Source organism: Myxine glutinosa, chromosome 11, assembly GCF_964187855.1.
Source record: "Myxine glutinosa chromosome 11, kmMyxGlut1.1, whole genome shotgun sequence".
NCBI lineage: Eukaryota > Metazoa > Chordata > Myxini > Myxiniformes > Myxinidae > Myxine > Myxine glutinosa.
Window position 1 is genome coordinate 35,226,199 of NC_136271.1, and position 19,518 is coordinate 35,245,716.

A 19,518-nucleotide genomic window follows, 5' to 3' on the forward strand; every position below is an offset into this window, starting at 1 on the left:
GGAGGGCGTCCCTCACCCTCCCCATCCTCTCCCCCCTTCCCCCCTTCCCCCTTGCCCCCTCCCCCCTCCCCCTTCCCCCCTCCCCCCTCCCCCCTCCCCCCATCCCCCCTTCCCCCTCCCCCTCCCCCTTCCCCCCTCCCCCCGCTTCCCCCCTCCCTCCTCCCCCCGCTTCCCCCCTCCCTCCTCCCCCTTCCCCCCTCCCCCCCTTCCCCCCCTCTCCCCTCCCCTCCCCCCTCCCCCTCCCCTCCCCCCTCCGGCCCCTCCCCCCTCCCTCCTCCCCTCCCCTCCCCTCCCCTCCCCCCCCGTTTCCCTCCCCTCCCCTCCCCTCCCCCGCCCGGCAATGCCGGGTACTTCTGCTAGTATATATATATATATAACTGAGAAATAGTAGAAACTCCACAGTACGAGCAGGGCATCTCATTTGCATTGAATATATAATCGGGAGATTGAATAACTTGAACTTGGGGCCGACTCAGAAGAAGACCTTTGTTGGTCGAAAGCTTGTCGAATTGAAGATCGAAGTCCTGAAGCTACGTCCGCGTCTTATTCAATCTCCCGATTGTATGTATATATATATATATATATATATATATATATGTATATATATGTATATGTATATGTATATATATATATATATATATATATATATATGTATATATATGTATATGTATATGTATATATATGTATATGTATATATATGTATATGTATATATATGTATATGTATATATATGTATATGTATATATATGTATATGTATATATATATGTATATGTATATATATATGTATATGTATATATATGTATATATATATATATGTATATAATATATATATATGTATATAATATATATATATATATATATATATATATATATATATATATATATATATATATATATATATATATATATATATATATATATATATATATATATATATATAAATAAATATATATATATATGTATATATATATTATATATATATATATTTCAATGATTTGACATATTGGTTTATGTATTTAGTGTCGTTTTTGCAATTCATCATCAATATGTATTGGTTTCTGTGTTTAGTGTCATTTTCACAAATTCATAAATTTAGCATGCATTATGAATGATTTATTTATTATATAGATAATTATGGTGGAAACCGAGCATACAAGTTAATACTTTTTTTTACCAGAAATCCGGGCCTCGACTTGTACTCGGAATCTACTTTTCTATGTTTTTAGACATTGAATTGTATTTAAAAATATTATATGAATGATCGTTTTAAGGCCATTTTTTCCCCGCTAGAGCGGGGGTTAGCCTTGCGGGCCCCATGACAATCATGGTTCCCTGTCTGAGGCGATGTTTTTATGCCTGGATGCCCTTCCTGACGCCAACCCTTAGTCGACTCTTACGATGCGCAGGGATACGGTGTACCTATTCTAAACCGGGGTACACACCGGGAATTGTATGAATGAAAAAAAAACTGCAAAGTGTGATATTTTCTGAAATAAATAGGCTAATTGTTAATTAAAAACACAATACAGCAAGTTTCTACTTAATGTTGTGGAAGTGTTCCTAGAAGGTGCAACATTAAGCAAAACGACGTTAAGCAGATGAGATATTTCCATGTACATAATGTTATAATGGGGGGATGTGTTCCCAGGGCACATTTTTGGTCACCCTAACAACTTTAACCCTACTTAACCACATATTGGAGACAAATATTAAATAAATCGATAAAGAACAAATGAAATACACAAATGGACAATTAAATAAACAAGTTACAAGGGTACTCGCCAAAATGTATGGCCGAGATTACTTGTCGGGACAGGAGAGTTGTGTATGTGGAGTGGATGGGTTACAGGGAGGAAGTCTCGGACGAACTGCTAAAATAATTTGTGGGATGGGAAGGCAAAGGGTAGGTAATCCTGGAGGGACAAAGTGCTTTCCTCACCCTGATATGGCTTCCGTGGGAGTCATGCGGCAATCCTGGAATCAAGAAATGTCCGATTGGGCCATCAAACTTGCTGCCCAGTGAATAGAGCATGTAGTTGTCACCAAGGTGGCACAAGATTTTGCGATCAGAGCATCGGGGAAATACGAATATTTGTACGAAGATGAATCATGTGTCAAGAAGAAAAGAGTGCTGAAAATTTTAAACTCAAAAATGTTGTATACTGTGCTGAACAGGAATAATTGTATGATTGGGTGAGCAATTAAATGTTAATCTGCTCACTGATGCATGCAAAATGATCCAATCAATAACGAACACGCACCCACCAATTATGTTTGATCCATCCCTTTCATACAGTATATATCCATCCTTACCATGTCATCTCAGAATGCCTCCTGTAAAGTCATGCAAGTCATGCATAGCAGCTTATAAATTGGCAGTTGTTAATTTTGTTGAGAAAAATGGTGACAATATGGCTGCTCACATGAAATTGGGTGTCAGCAAGAAATGTGTTCGGGACTGGTTTAAGCGAAATATATGTTGCGGACGACCAAGAAAATCAAGAAGGCTAATCGCGGCTGCAAAGCTAGGTGGACAAACATTGAGTGCTTGTATTACAATAAGTCTTGGGTGTTCATGTTTATTGAGTAGTAGTGAACTGCGAAAAAATGTAGCGTGCTGTGAGCCAGGGCTGATGATGATTTCTGTTGCTTGTTTAAAATACTGTACCTCTGCTTGATAGCAAAAATGTTGAAAAAATATTTACATTCCTAATTTATCCGAAAGGCGTCCCACAAAGTTATTCAATAATACCCACAAACAGCTCATTCATATTCATGACCCTGGAAGTGCCATGGCTAGCGATGTGTTGAGCTTCATCGAGGAATAAACACCTCTGTTGTTCTGAATGAATGACAGTTCTGCTAACTACCGTAACTGCAGCGACATCAAATACTTACTTTTCTCCAATGGCCTGATCTCAGACCATCACTTGGGTTTCAGTCCTGGTCATTACACCCTGGATCCTGGATCATTACACCCTGGATATGCTGCTCATGATCGCTCAATAATGTATGGAGACGTTGAATCTCAGAAAAGAGATGCTTTGAGCATTTAACACAGTCTGGCATCCTGCGTTACTTCCGGCTCTGGCGACTGCACCAAACGCCACTTCTCATGGTTTACTGACTTTCTTCTCTATCGTAGTTGAGATGTGTAGCTTAACATGATCCTGTCTCCCCTTTTCCTGTTGGGTCTGGATTAATGTTTACGTTTTGTAATGCATTCATTAATTCTACAAGGCAGTGTCTTGGATCCAGTACTGTTCCTCATCTTCATCAACAATCTTCCTGATTCTTTGGAAAACCCTTATTTTTGTTGATGACTCCACCCTTTACTGCAGCATAGTTTTATCAGCATGCAGCACCCTCTTCACTCTCTGCAAACCTAGATTGAAGCATGACCAGGTTCAAGATTTGGAGTTTGTCCTTCAACCCTGGCAAACCTCACACACTTGTTCTATTTTCCAAAAGGTGAGCTGTCCTACCAGCTTCCTTGATGAGCCGTTTTGGGCCTTGCCATCAGCCACGATCTCTCTTGGACAACCCACATTTCAGAGTTGGCTTCCAAAGCTGTGTCTCAAGGCCTGTTATTCCCATATATAAGAGCTGTCGGTGGTGTCTGTCTTCTACCTCCTCTTTCCGGCCTTGCACCCCTGCCCTTTCTATGCTCTGTACCCCTCCCCTTTCCCAACCTTACCGTTGCCGTTCGGTCCTTGCCGTTGCCGTTCGGTCCTACCGTTGTCCTTCAATGAGCCTCAACATTGTATACAAAAATAAACATTCTCTCTCCACTCTGACCATACTCCTTTTACCATTCTTTCTTTCTCTCTTACCAACCTCCTTTTACCTTTTTGTGAATTTTACTTTTCTCCATTTAGGGAACCTCCCCGTCCCACTAAATGGAAGTTATAAATATTAAATTGTCCTTTACTTCATCTGTAAATGTGCATCATTGCACACACAGTGTTCTTTTTGTGTTTATGAAATTCCATTCATTCTTGGGTTTTTTGCATTTTTGTTGTTGTTGCTGTCTTCTCTCAGTTTCCTATTGGAGTTGTTTCTGAAGGCTGGAATTGACAATCAGTGTGGCCAACTCATGCAGGAAGGACTCGGTAACATTGCTGTGGAACTGGCGAACAGTAAGATTTGTTTAAACAGTAAAATTTCCCTTTATTTATTTATTTTTGCTTGTACAATACTCCTTTTACTTTTCCGTCAACCTGGTGTTGGCTTAACTTTTAAGGTGGCTGGCTTAAGACCTTATGGTCTTGAGTTTGAGCCCCTGTTGTTCTGTTTAAATAACACCAGGTGGGTTGATTTAGCCTGTCATCCTTCCGAGGTCAGCAAAATGAGTACCAGCTTAATGGTAACAGGCACTGCATCAGCGGCACAGCTGTACTTCCACAAATTATGCAACCAGCAGCTGCAGGCTGCATACAAAACAACAACACTTTGCCCCATATCGTTTTTCCTACTTATGGCCTTCTTGTACCGATTAAGCAAAAATATGGCTTGGAGACCAAGGGATGACTCAATATTGAGGAGATGAGCGAGGTTTAGGATGGGCCTTATTATTATTACACACTTTTATTTAACTTCATCTGAACTTTGTTTTTGAGCCGTTCATTTTCTAGGTTCCATACGTCCTGGCGAGCTGAAATTTGGTCCACGGTCCTCTTTTGTGGTACATTTTCATCTATCCAAATGTAATTTTTAAAATAATTTTTTTAATGAAATAAAAAAAATGGTTTAAAACTTAAAAAAATAAAATAAAAGTGTGTGTAGCCCGAAAACACGTTTTTTCGTTTACTTGTTTTTGGGTGAAGATATACGATAATAAATTAATCATTGAAGTCAAAGTTTGTGGATCACGGAATAGCTGAAGATTAAATAACATTGTTGTTTCCAAATTCTGTTCACCATTTTCGTAAAGAAACTCTGTTTGGCCTTGGTATTGAGTTTTCCATTGTGTTCCAAACTTATTCTCAGTATTTTTGGTGAAAATTTTGCTTTCCTAAGGTGCAGGAACGTGTGTTTGTTTCCAGATGGTGGAGTGTTTAACAAGCTGGGAGAACTTCAGAAACTGAAAGAAGTTTTTGAGGTTTGGTTTTCTACTGACGCATCTTTCATCTGAGTTTTAATTTTCAGCCATTTATTGATAATGGTGGTGCCATATCTTGATTTAAAAAAAAATAACCATAAGGTGTTTTTTGTTGAACTTATTCGTTTCGACGCAATGTATCTGGGTATCACCATTTTAACTTGTATTGGTCTCCCAATTTGTACCGACTAGATGCAAAGATGTGCAGCAATCTTGGGTGTTTGTTCGCCTGAGATTAAACTAAATGAATGAATAAATGCATCATTTCATTCCCCAAGGTTGGTGGTGGTTTGGCTTGACGGGATATTTTGGCCTTCCATTGAAACAAATGGCAAGGCACATGGAGGTGATCTGAGTTATTGACCTGCGATCGTTCACATTCTAAATCAGTGTTTTATTAGTTTTGTAAATTCTCACTGGAGCATGGAGGTACCTTGCATTTTGGAGTCTGTGGTGGTGTGTAGTATAATTGGTGTTGATGGTGTTGCAAAACCTGACCATTAGATGATGCTGCACACCTACTGAGAGAAGACCATCTCGTCCCTCCTGTTTTCAGATTGTCTCTTCATTACCACTTTTGACAAAATAATTAAACCACATTTGCTTCATTTTTGTTGTTGCTCGTTGACGCTGTGGCAGTCTGTGGGGGTTACTCTTGTTTTACGTGCAACCTGAACAGATGGCGTTTTCCAAAGACCGACTAGCAGGCTTTGCACAAAGACCCTTGGAAAAGCAAGACCGATGTTACAAGGTCTGTTTGTATGCCACAAATTTGCATCTTTAACAAATTGACATTTCATACTTTACCTTGCACTCTCTACCTGGTGCAATTCATGTTGGCTGGTCATTATGAATCCTTTTGCTTTTTCACAAATTTCTATAAACCATGTCGTACAATTATTTTGGAACAGTTAGTCTATTTGTGAAGTGCATTACAATTTCACTCGTTTGCACGGTTCCATTGTAACAAGCACAATATTCAGATTACTACTACTACTACTACTACTACTACTACTACTACTACTACTACTACTACTACTACTACTACTACTACTACTAGTAATACTACTACTACTAATAGTAATACTACTACCACCACATACTGCTACGATTTAATGGCCCCAATTAATTTCACCATCTTGTGGCGGAAGCTTTGGCCCAAACCATACTTACCTGGTTGGAGTTCGACAGAATTACCGCAATTTCCATCCCCACCCCATATCCTTTGCATATATATCATATGTGCAACATCATGGGCCCATTTCCAATACTTAATTGGTCAATATCACGATGGTTGATCAAGGCATAGATCCAAGTTATGAAAAGTGGAAATGCTGGAAGTTTGGCCTCAGAAATAGGAATTGTGGAGCAATGTTTGCTCAATGTTTGTGTAGTCATTGTGTAGTAATTTGAGCAATGTTTGAGCAATGTTTGAGCATTTTTGAGCATTTGAGCATTTTGAGCATTTGAATTTTGTTTGAGCATTTGAGCAAACATTTGAGCAATGTTTGTGTAGTCTTTTTTTTTTTTTGGTCCTCTCATATGTTGAGGAAGCCAACAAAGTAGTCAGTGACTTATCTCAGCTTGTAGCATCCATGGGTGATACTATAATAATACATAGAATCACAGTGTCCTGATACAGTGCTGCAAAGGTGGTACACTTACCTTTGAAATGTCTAATCTGGGATAGATTCCTGACCCAACTATTGTTGTCACATTGTTTCACAGGCTTTGATGGACGCTTAGCTGGGGTTCCCATATGTTAGCATTAATTGTTGGATGTTAAAGCTCTCAACGTGTCTTTTGATGGGTCATATAAGTGAGTTGGTGCAACCATCCAGGCCAAATTCCAGAAATCGCTGTCTTTGTATAACCTTGTTTGCAAGGTTGGAAAAAGAATTGACTGTAGTACTCATTGGGAGCAAGTTACCTATTTAGTATGGCACACACAAAAAAAAAGTTGCAAATCAGAAATTCTGGAATCTTAAACTGATTTTTGCAAATGAAGCCGAATTGGGAAAGAGCCACAAAGGTGGCAGCTCGTGTGGCATGCTTGTGTATTTGCTAGTTGTATGTTTGTTTTGAAAATCTGTTTGTGAATTCTGTCTCTTGTAGATATAATTGTCGGATTTTACTCCAATGGCCGAACGTAGTAAAGTTGATGTTTATCAACACGTGTGGGTTTCTCTGTGCAGTTTGTCACGTGCTCACCATCACTGCTATGCTGAGTTATTTGTGAAGAAGCAAAGGGGAGGGTTTCGGGGATCCACTAATCTCTCCATTCCTAATTGGCTCGTTTTTGGAATTTTTCATTTCATCAGATTTGTGATCTTTAATTGCATATTAAAGACAAAGTAGAATTGGGGAAGGAAGCCAGGAAACCAGAATACCCTGAACTTGAATTTTCCAGGGGTTTTTATACCATTTATTAAAGGGGGAAATGATGTAAATATTACAATAATCATAATATAATATGTGTTCCAATACAAGGAACTTTAATGCAGAAGGAGGCCATTGGACCCATCAAAGCTTGTGCTCGTATTGCCAACTTCCAGTTGTTTGTTCGTGCTGTATCTTTTTAAATGCTGAACATCAAGCAAGGAAGCAGCACATACCATTTTTAAAGTCTCTTGTTTGATTAGGCTGGGCTTTCAACCGCCAAACTCCCAGATTTGGAGTGGATGCTCTGAAGTCTAAACATTCTCACGAAGTCTGGTTGAGCTCCATTTATTATTATTATTATTATTATTTGAGTAAATGGGGGGCGGGGGGGGGGGGGGGGGTGGGGTTGATGCAGCAATTTCACAAAAAGTTTGGGGGGTAAATGAGGGGCTATATCTTCACAACATGCGATGATCGATCCATGATTGGGTTAATCACTACATGTCTTGCTTTATGGTTCAGACTTGTGAATCCTCTGTGTCCTCAGGTACACATCCATGTTGACAAGAGCAGCTTGAAGAAAAAAGCTGACCCATGGGCCGTTCCTTCAAAAAACCAAGGTGCGTATGGCCAGAATTGTCAATTAACGTTGATTACACATTTAATGAGAACGGCACTTGGTAGAGCGCATACCTCCACCAGGCCGAACAGTTTGTTTTGTATCCCAATGACAGGCCGGATCTGGATTCTGACCTGAACCAAAATCTAATCGGCTTGTTCTTGCCACCTAACCAGCTCGTCCACCAAGTTTAGTCATAAGTCATCCATAACTTTTTTAAATATCATGTTATATATCGCTTTTCACCCGATCTCTCAATGGTGAAGAATCACTTAAAAATTAAATAATTCTTGTATCCGAATCCATATTCAGATCTTCACCAAAATTGAACAAATTCCTCCTTGTCATACACCCAACCTCTCCACCAAGTTTTGTCCGCATATATTCATAACTTTTTGAGATATTTTGTTCACAGTCAGACAAACAAACATACAGGGGTGAAAACATAACCTCAATCCACCTTCGGTGGCGGAGGTAAAAATACACATTAGCAATGATCCACTTGTAAAATACTATTGCATGCACAGCCGTATCATAATCCTCCAACTTTATATTATATGCAAAGGACATTTGCCATATCGCCAACTGGGAGGGATGACGAGTACACGGTGATGCAGTTATCTGCATAGAGGGAACAAATTGCAAAGCAGGTTAACATGAAGGTGACGTTTTCCTTCAGATGGACTTTTTGTGCCATCTGGAAATTTGGATAAAGGGATCCATACCCCATCATTTGTATAAATTGCAAACTGCAGTGTGTACTCCACTACTTGCTGCCTTTCATCTCGGGTAGGCCCGTTTGCTATCGTCTCCTGTTTTTGAGCCAATGTACTCTTGATTCTGCTGGCCTGCCTTGCCTTGTCTTTGCTCCTTAACTTCTTGCCTAGTAAAAGCTTTTGATAAATCGAAATAAACAAAATCTACTGCAATACCATCCATTCTCACTGTCATTATCTATACTGTTATTATCCAACCAGTAATTTCTTCAAAAATCTAACTGATTGATTCGTAATGAAATTTATCAAATGCCCCATATTCTTGACAGAATGTTGGTAATTCTAAGCAGTTTCTGGGCAAATGCTGGGTCGTTTGCCATTACCTTTTCAGCAGTGAATCGGAGCAGGAATTTGTAAATTGTTTGGGGGGTGTCGACGATGACTCGCCTGCTCTTCAGGAAAGGCACCGTAACAACATCCACCAGCAACTAATGCTAGCAAATGGAGCATACAGGTTGATGTACATTTGATGGCCGGCACACTCGTTTATAGAAACCCTGCATACGAAACACCAGGGTGGCGGTTTATTGCTTGGTCGAACTTCTAATCCAGCATTGGCAGCTTAGCGGTGAGTGTGCACACGGCTTCGAATGATTCACTTTCAATAACGACAAACTGACAAATTCTAATAATAAATAAAAAAATAGGACCATGGGACAAAAAAAAAACAGGACCACTGTAGCTTATCTGGGCCCTGGCCTAACACTGTAACACAAATTTGGTAGCATTCTGACTGGTGGATCTGGAGAAGATGATTTTTGAAGGAATTCACTAAGTCCGCCAATTTTGACCTACTTAAAGTCAGGTGACCGGACCGAGCTTTGAAGTCTCAGTTACCAGTCAAGAGTGGAACCTTGCTGCCAAATTTCAGCTGGATCAGCCCAGTGGTTTGGCTGGAAAAGTCGGAATAGGCCATGGTGGACAGTGCACAATGACAATACCTTATCTGGAATTCCAATTGCAGATAAGCTAATAATTATTTAGTATAAACTTGAATGTATTATTTTAAGAATGATTATTATTATTATTATTATTATTATTATTATTATTATTATTATTATTATTTTTGTATACAAGATCGAGGCTCGTGAAAGAGCGAACATTAATCACACAGAAAGATAAACAGACACATAAAACAAATAACATCGGGAGCGGTAGACAAGATGGGGAGAGAGGGGGAAGGACACAAACACAACATTTGACAGCAGGGACCGAGAGACATGGAGACATCGAGAGATCTGTGGGAGGGAGAGGGCTTTGGGGGGGGAGGCATGTGAAGGGGGGGGGGGGGGGGTGGGAGAGGTATAAACATATGGACACTGCCAGGACTTCCAGGAAAGAAGTTGGAATTTCAAACAAGGTGGATCTGGGGTGAATTAGTGGGGGTAGAAAAGATCAAGGTTTTGGATGGGGGAAGATAAGAGATGGTGGTGAACAGCTGTTTTAAAGACCTGGAGGGAGGAGTGGGATTGAAGGGAGTGTGGGAGTTTGTTCCAGAGGCGGGAGACAAGAGGAATGAAAGAGTGAAGGTGAGCAGAAAGCCGAGATTTCGGCAGTTTAACAATCAGAGGGTTGCTGGCAGATCTTGTGCGACCTGTAGGAATATTTGGGGGACAGAGCACAGAGAGAGCTGGGGGAGCAAGGCCGGAGAGGAGTCGGTAGAAGACAGAAAGACCACCTACCTGCCTGCGGTGAGTGAGTGAAAGGCCCTCAGAGGTAGCTTCATCACGGGAGATTCCAATGATTTTGAAAGCTTTGGATTCAACAGCGTGAAGCCGAGCCAGATGTGAGGCAGGAGCACCAGGCCATAGGGGAGAACAGTATTCCATTGAGCTGCGGATGAAAGCCTTGTATGAGGTGAGGAGCTCAGGTGTGCCGAGGAAGGACTTCGCACGACGGAGGATGCCCAGTCGGCGACTGGCTTTGGAGGCCAGCTTGGAAATGTGGTTTCCCCAAGAAAGATCATGGCAGATAGTGAGACCCAAAAGCTTGAGCGACAGAACTTCTTGGAGAGGATTGTTGAGAAAGTAGATGGGAGGGTTGTCCAGTCGATCTTTTCGGAGAGACATAGTAAGAGAGTGAGATTTGTCAGGATTGAAAGACATGTTCCACTTGTTTGACCAGTCTGTGATTTTGTCCAGGTCTTCAGAGAGTGAGGAGGCTGCAGACTGCCGATCTGAGGGAAGAGGAATGGAGCGGCAGAGAGTGGAGTCATCAGCAAAGAGATAGAGAGGATTTTCCAGAGAGTCGGCGAGATCATTGATAAAGACCAGAAAAAGCACAGGGCCCAGAACACTGCCTTGGGGAACTCCAGCCTGAACAGGAAGGGGAGATGAGAGAAATCCATTCAGGGCCACACGTTGACTACGACCAGAGAGGAAGTCCGCAAGCCATGCATGGAGATTTCCATGGATACCATAGGAGGAGAGTTTGGTGAGCAGAGCTGGGTGCCAGACCGTATCGAAGGCACGTGATATGTCAAGGGAGACAGCTCTGATTTCCTGTTTGGCATTGAGGACCTCCATCCATTGTTGAGACAGCAGAAGCAGCATGTCCAGAGTAGAGTGACCTGGTCTGAAACCAAATTAATGATCAGAGATCAAGCCATTGGAGAAGAGGAAAGATTTCATATCCGAAGCAATGATGGATTCCATGACTTTGCTGATAATTGGGAGCAGGCTGATTGGTCTGTAGTTGCAAGGATCTGTTTTGCACCTTTTTTGTGTAAAGCGGTAATGTTAGCTGATTTCCAGGATGCTGGCAGATGACCTTGAGCAAAAGATAGGGTGAAAAGAACAGAGAGAGGGTGAGATAGAGCGGCAGAGCAGGATTTTTTTTTTGAATTATTTGAAGTGTTATGATTTATGGGAGCGAGACATGGGTAATGAACGTAGAGCATCATTATGATATGATAATATGATAAATATGATAATGATAATCATTCTGAAATTGCCACTGTTTTGTTTAAATGCTGAAAATTGTGTCTGAAAGACCATTTGAATTACAGATTCTGCTCTAGCAATGGCAGGTTAAAAGTGTCCGGTGAGCAGAACCGAGTCGGTGTAAACACACATAAAGTGCGTGCACAAAAGGCCTCGTTTAACATTCATACAACAAGCAACAACAACATGCATTTTAAGGCCATTTTCCCTGCTAGAGCGGGGGTTGGCCTTGCGGTCCCCATGACAATCTTCTCCATTTTGCCCTATTTTCTGCATCTCTCCTTGTTAACCCCCTTGCCCGCATTTCTTCTTCCACCATCTTTGGCCAAGTCTTTCTCGGTCTTCCTCGTCCTCTACTTCCTTCTACATTCATTTCCATCACTCTTCTCAACCAGTCACTTTCATCCTTCCTCAACACATGACCAAACCATCTCAACCTGTTTCTCTTCACAGCATCCATCACAGGCTCTATTCCCATCATCTTTCGCAATTCATCATTTGTCTTCCTTTCTCTCAACGATACTCCACACATCCACCGAACCATTCGCATTTCCACCCTTTCCAGCCTTCGTTGATGCTCTACGTTCATTACCCATGTCTCGCTCCCATAAATCATAACACTTCTCACACATGCAGCATACACCTTTCCCTTCAGCTTCAACGACACGCCCCTCCTCATCAGCACGCCACTCAGTTCCCGAACCGTTTAGCATTCATACATCATTTTGAAAGTCGTGTATTACTATGCCATTATTTAAGAAAGGTCCCAGAGAGGAATTGTGCAACTAAAGATCAGTTTGTTTTATTTCAGTTGTGGAAGAGGATATTGGAGTTAAGGGTCAGATTAAGGGTCAAGGGTCAGGTCAGGTTCAGGTTAATGGTCAAGCTACCAAACACGGTCAGATGGGAACCATTTGAATGAATTCAAACTAAATAAGGCAGTCCACATTAATTATTTTCTTCTTCTTCTTGTGTGACCACAATTATTCACGCGTTCATCTGGCTTTGGCCGGAGGAAGCTTTGTCCAAGTCTTCCATGAGCTGATTCTGGCCAAGCTTGTCTTCGACTAAGGTTTGGGCTAGGATATGGAATTTTTTCATGGTGCCAGCGATAGCTCACCTACTCTTCGTGAAGGACTCCATGGGATCTTTAACATCCACCAACTAATGCCAGCATACAGGACACCCTTTTAAAGTCCATGCAAGGGACGGCACGCACATTGAATCACTCTGTCTGTGAAACACTGGTCTGACCGTTTATAACTGGGCCAAGATTCAAACCCAGACTTGACAGCTTTGTGACGGTGTGTATACGTCTAGGACCATGGGCCATCATGCCAGCCCCTCAGCATCGATCCACTAAAGGGATTGAAGCAGTTTCTCATGGAGTGGATGAGGGAAGAGCAGTGGACGTAGTTTATCTCAACTTTCCAAAGGCATTTGATAACATATTTGATATTTGAATATATTTGAATATTTGATAACGTAGGAGGCTGCTGGCTAATGTGAGAGCTTGTTGAGTGGCTGGTAGAGTAGCTAATTGGATTTGTGATAGGAAGCAAAGAGTGGCTATGAGTGGGAGGATGTCTAGCTGGGAAGATGCAAGTCGTGGCGTACCTCATGAATCAGTACGATGACGATTATTAATCAAAATCGACATCGATTTGGATAGTGGGGTTAAAAGTATGCTTTGCAAATATGCAGATGACACAAAGAGCTTTGAGATAAGGTAGACAGTCGAGAGGTGTGGAGGTGGAATTTGATTCATGCAAGTGCAGATGTTTTCATAGATTTGGAAACAGAGTATTGACATAAGTAGTTTAATATGAGGGAATGTTCGGTGCTGGGTTGATTCATGCAAATAGGTATTATTTCATCCAATGGGGAAATCTTGGAGTGTGCTACACATGAGAAGGATCTGGGGGTATTGACGTACTCCACGGCCCTGCTTGGTTCTTCAATAAATCTTGTTACTTCTTGAACGAGTGGACCCGAGGTTCGATCTCAACACCAGGAAGGACAGGGGTCGAACACCACAGTAAGAGATGGGGAGGAAGTTGGGGTAGTGGTTGCAGGGTGCAGACAGCACAGCACCATGTTCTGTTAGTAGTGCTTTAAATCCTTCCCCATTAAATTTATTGTTCTAGAACTGAAGTCATTCAGTCAAAGGCCTGATTTGTTCATGCTTTGTTAGCTGAATAACACTATATTGGTGAAAGATTTCCAAGTTTGTTGCAATATGGCTGGTTTTTGCTATTCACCTGTTCCTAACTTTGTTAACTCTCACAGGGAAGGTGCTCAGCTATTGGTGCTTTAATCCCGGGCGGAGTATGCTCGAGCTGATCTCGCAGGGAATCCGCTGCCTCATCTTGACCAGTGGTACACTCACTCCCCTGTCATCCTTCACCACTGAGCTGCAAATGTACTGAGCCCACTGTCAAACTCGTCATTCGCTCACTGATTTATTTAATTCGAAATGTTTCTCAAAGGTTTGCTGCTTTGTTTTTCTCAAAACAAAGCAGCTGGTTTTGTTTGCTGCTTTTCTCAAAGGTTTTGCACCACCAATATTTGATTGAATAAAATCACTTTATTCTCTCTGAAAATTTGAGAAATACATCGCAGCTTTCATTCTTTCTGGCAGTAACTTCCCTGTGCAGTTGGAGAATCCACACGTTATTGATCAGCATCAAGTGTGGGCTGGTGTCGTGATGAGAGGTCCTGATAATGAGCAACTCAACTCAAGCTACCAAACACGGTGAGTTACCAGACTAAATGTTGCTCGTTGGTGGCATAAGGTAAATTTGCATTGTGGGGGAAAAGGAGGGGGCGAGGCCTGCATGGGTTTGAATGCTTCAAGGTACTGCACATCTGTTTGTCGTACTGTGTGCAGGTTCACTGTAGCATACATGACTTCCCTTGGCTGTACAATCGGTGAGTTTACGTCCGACATCTTCTGTGTTTGCTTGAGTTGATTTATGTGCTCCTGAGGCCTAGTTTATGTTAATCTCTTAAACTTTGGTCTTTTCCATATTACAGCCCAAATGTCACAGTTTATATTCTGTTCTCCACCCTTTCCACCCCCCACTCCAATTTAGCCAACTTTTGCCGGATCGTACCTGATGGCCTGTTGGTGTTCTTCCCGTCTTACCCTGTGATGGGCAAATGCCTCGAGCATTGGACGGTAATCCTCCTGTTCCTGCGTTGCTGATTGTATTGTTCTACAGTGCACGTTTATCTAACACAAATACCTTCCCACCGCTCAGGAAACTGGATTGTGGAAGAGGATTGAAGGATTCAAGTCCATCTTTGTGGAACCGAAGGGGAAACGCTCCTTTACCGAGGTAAGAACTGAATACCATGCTCGTTAACCTTCATACTGATCACACGGTCTTTTTCTGTAATCGTCCTTTTTGCCACCAAGGGGTCACAACACTCAAACTATGTTCTTCTTTGCTCCTTTTTCTTTTTATCTCATGATAACTTTGTATTAGCTTTACTATTCGCTGGTTTTTGTTTATCATGTGATACCATTCGATCTACACTACCGGTCAAAAGTTTTATAACACCTCAATTTTTCCAGTTTTTATTGAAATTTACCCAGTTTAATGTCTCAATGTACTCTGAAATTAAGCATAGAACAAATAAACAATTGGAGATAAAAAAATCATAGAATCATTTTGTTTTTAACAAAATTTAATTTAAATTTTTGACTCAGCAAAGTAGCCACCTTTTGCAGATATAACCGCCGAACACACTCGTGCCATTCTTTCTACAATGGAAATCAAATATTGTTCGGGCAGTTCTTCCCAACACTTGCAGAAGTTCCCACAAATGTCTTGCATTTGTAGGTTGCTTTGCTTTCACCCATTCTGTCCAGTTCATCCCAAACCAGCTCGATGGGATTTAAGTCTGGAGACTGTGCTGGCCATTCCATGATTTGAAGCCTACCGTCTTGTTCTTTTCCTCGAAGGTAGTTTTGACATAGCCTGGAGGTGTGTTTAGGGTCATTATCTTGCTGTAGGATGAACCCCTGGCCAACTAGGCGTATACCAGAAGGTATTGCATGGCGCTGCAAAATGCTGTGGTCGCTCTTTTGGTTCAGGGTGCCAGTCACTCTGCAAGTCACCAACTCTGGATCCAGCAAAAGAGCCCCAGACCATCACGCTTCCTCCTCCATGTTTGACAGTTGGTGTCACACACTGAGGAACCATCCTTTCGCCTACTCGACGGCGTACAAAAACCCTGCGTGATGAACCAAAGATTTCTAATTTTGATTCATCAGTCCATAAGACCTTCTTCCTGTCTTACCTGGGTTGGTTTTCTAAGGCTTATATCAAAATATTAACTTATATCAAATAAGTCTTGTAAGGTGAAAGCGCGATGACGTCACCACGTCTTGCGGCACGAATGCGCGCCTGTGTCGTTGGAGGTATTGACTTCTATAGGGTTGGTTTTCTAAGGCTTATATCAAAATATTAACTTATATCAAATAAGTCTTTTAAGGTGAAAGCGCGATGACGTCACGCGGCCTTGCCTAGATGTAGGCCGCACCTCATTTTGTCGAATAAAGTGGTATTCGGGTGGTTCCGGTATTTGGGACCGCAGGGACGGAAAGTGCAGGTACGGGGTGCCAGTCACTCCCCAGCCGGCCCGCTCTGAAGGTTCGGATCGGGACACCAGGATTCATTCCGGTCGCCCGGTCGGCCCGGAGGTGGGGGTGCGGGGCCTGTCACGGAACGTCAAAACAAACGGCCTGCCGGGGCCGCCCAAAAGTCGGGCGTGAGGGGCGCGTCCACTAATGGAACGCCTCTCGCTTCCCAGATCGAGGGCCACGTGGTCAGGAGAACCTCATCCCTTCTGGTTGCCTTGCCGTCCCACCGTGACCGCTGGTCAGGGTGTACTTCAAGCTAAGCTTAAGTGTTAAGTGTTAAGTTCCTCCTTGCCCTCGCAAGGGAAAGGCCAGGGTCAAGCTCTTCCAAATTTCCAAACACTAGAAATCGGACGTCTCAAATTAATTAATTAATTTGTTAATACATCTCAGTCGCCCGCGACCTCTCTAGCGCGGGTGTCGAACCAGTTCATTTCCGGTGCGGCTGGGCCGAGTATCGACCTGGCCGTGGCCGAAGCCGTTGATTCTGCCGTAGCACGCTAACGCGTAGGCTCGCGCGTCCCTGGTCCGCCGGGGCTCCGCGGGTGTCCTACCGTGCCTGGCGCCGCTATTCTCTCAAACTTCCGGGAGTAGGTGCCGGTGCCCGGGGACGGATTTCGCTGTCTAAACATGGTAGCGCTAGGCCAGTGGGACCGCCGGGACCCACGTGCACTCACAAGTTGTTCTGCGCGTGGGCGGCAGTATCAGACCGGGGCGCCCAAACGCTCCCCGGCTAAAATTCATCCTGAAAGCGCCCACATTGTGCGGACAAACCCCACCAAGTCGAGGGCCACGTGGTCAGGAGAACCTCGTCCCTTCTGGTCACACTGTGCCTATCGGCCGGCCTCGAAGACCGAAATTGTGTCGGTTACCGATCCTTCGGGTTCGGAACTATGCCACCCTAAAAAGCCATAAGACCATAAGACCATGTCCATAAGACCTTCTTCCTGTCTTCAGTAGTCCACTGGCGGTGCTTCATGGCCCAGGCAATCCTCTTTTTCTTATTCTGCCATCTTAGCAATGGCTTTCTTACTGCCACTCGACCTGTCAAACCTGCAGCTCGAAGTCTTTTCTTCACAGTTGAAACTGGGACTTGCTTACTTCGACCAGTGTTAAGCTGTGCTTGAAGCTGTTGTCCTGTGAGCCGTCTATCACACAACCTGTTGACTCAGAAACTTGTCTTCTGATTCTGTTGTGGCTTTGGGTCTGCCAGACCTCTTCCTGTCAGAGTTTCCTCCAGTTTCCAAGTGCCTTTTGATGGCGTAGGAAACTGTACTCACTGACACCTTGGCTTTGTTTGCAATTTCTCTAAAGGAAAGACCTACACTTTTAAGGGTTATAATTAATTGTCTGTCTGTCTTCCATTGTTAATTGCCTTTTTCTCGCCATTATGATGGCAATATATTACTTCCTGCAGTGTAATATTGTCCAAATAATGCTTCAGAGGGTGTAATAACAGTCTGTTTCAATACTGCTTTTATACAGACAAGCGGTTTGTAATCAAGTAATCAGCAGAGGTTCGGACACTTGTAGGAATTAGTCAGGTTCACTATGTCAATAAATTATATTTCGTTCAAAATCATGGTAGATTAGCAAACCTATACATTTTTGGAAAGGTCATAGCATAAGGAAACTAAAAATCAATGTTTACATTTGGAGAGATACCTGTATGGCGGCCATTTTGGATTTTCAAAATGGCCACTGTAAAATACATATTTTGTTCTATTTCTGCCTCTAATTACCCTAAAAACTTTTAAAAATATACTAAACCTATATTTTCAGGGACAAGGAATCCAATGAAAGTATCAAATTAGTGCTATGGGGAATGGTAGGACACGAATCAAAGGTTTTGAATTGCAAAATACTGTCCTTATATTCGCGATAAGTTGCATAATCAAATACATGTTATCATTTTGTACAGGCAGTTAATAACATCAAAATGTGTCACAATAATTCATATCACCAAACATACACAGGCAGTCAGCAAAATCATATATACACATGCAGTCAGTATAACTTCACATCTACACAGGCAGTCAATGACAAAATATACACAGGCAGTCAATGGCATCAAACATACACGATTACAGAATATGCCATTTAGAGTTCGTCATCACTGTCCTGTGTGTCGTATCCGACAATATAGTCCGCATCGTTTTCACAGTCCGTTCCACACAAGCAAAGGTCGGTCAAATAGATTGGCAAATCGAATTGGTCGAATGGTCGATCGAATCGAATCGAATCGATCGAATTGGTCGAATGGTCGATCGAAGCGATTGGTCGAATTGTCGAATTTGGTCGAATGGAATTGGTCGATTGGTCGAATTGGTCGAATCGAATTGGTCGGAATTGGCAAATGTAAACATTGATTTTCAGATTTTCCATGTAATAACGTTTCCAAAAATGTATAGGTTTGCTAATCTACCATGATTTTGAACGAAAAAACATAGTGAACCTGACTAAATTGTTTGCATCAACTTTCAAGGCTTAATTTACTTACATTGCTGCAGAACAGCTGTAAGTTGTTAACCCATTACTTGTTCCCTGAATAAGGCTTTTTTTTTACAATATAACTGTGCAATTTACATTATTTTCCCGTTTTTGCTAACCTAAACTTTTTTTTTTAACCTCGAGCAGTTTACTGTTTACCCCGGTTTAGAATAGGTTCACCGTATCACCGCGCATCGTAAGAGCGTGACCAAGGGTTGGCGTCAGGAAGGGCATCCGGCCATAAAAACATTCCCTCAAACAGGGAACCATGATTGTCATGGGGCCCGCAAGGCTAACCCCCGCTCTAGCGGGGAAAATGGCCTTAAAACGATCATTCATTACATTTCATTCTTTGTACCATTTCAGGTGATTCACTGGACTTGAATTGCTTAGATTTCAATAAAAACTGGAAAAATTGAGGTGTTCAAAAACTTTTGACTGGTAGTGTATGTTCAAAACATTACATATTGCATAAATAGTCCTTTAACTGGGATTGTATGGTGGTTTTCTGGTGGTAGTTTGATTTTATTGGTGGATGAAACAAGTGATTTTCCTGCTTG

General features: G+C 42.3%; 1 protein-coding gene across 1 annotated transcript in view; it reads left to right on the forward strand.

Annotated features, from left to right (window-relative positions):
* Positions 1–19,518, forward strand: part of RTEL1 (regulator of telomere elongation helicase 1) — a 131,949-nt gene that overhangs the window by 42,689 nt on the left and 69,742 nt on the right. Inside the window, exons 13-21 of the mRNA XM_068104061.2 lie at positions 4,042–4,139; positions 5,046–5,101; positions 5,781–5,852; positions 8,031–8,103; positions 14,110–14,242; positions 14,462–14,575; positions 14,711–14,751; positions 14,916–15,001; positions 15,084–15,161. Coding sequence (XP_067960162.2) covers positions 4,042–4,139; positions 5,046–5,101; positions 5,781–5,852; positions 8,031–8,103; positions 14,110–14,242; positions 14,462–14,575; positions 14,711–14,751; positions 14,916–15,001; positions 15,084–15,161 — 751 coding nt within the window. The remainder of the gene's footprint in view (positions 1–4,041; positions 4,140–5,045; positions 5,102–5,780; positions 5,853–8,030; positions 8,104–14,109; positions 14,243–14,461; positions 14,576–14,710; positions 14,752–14,915; positions 15,002–15,083; positions 15,162–19,518) is intronic.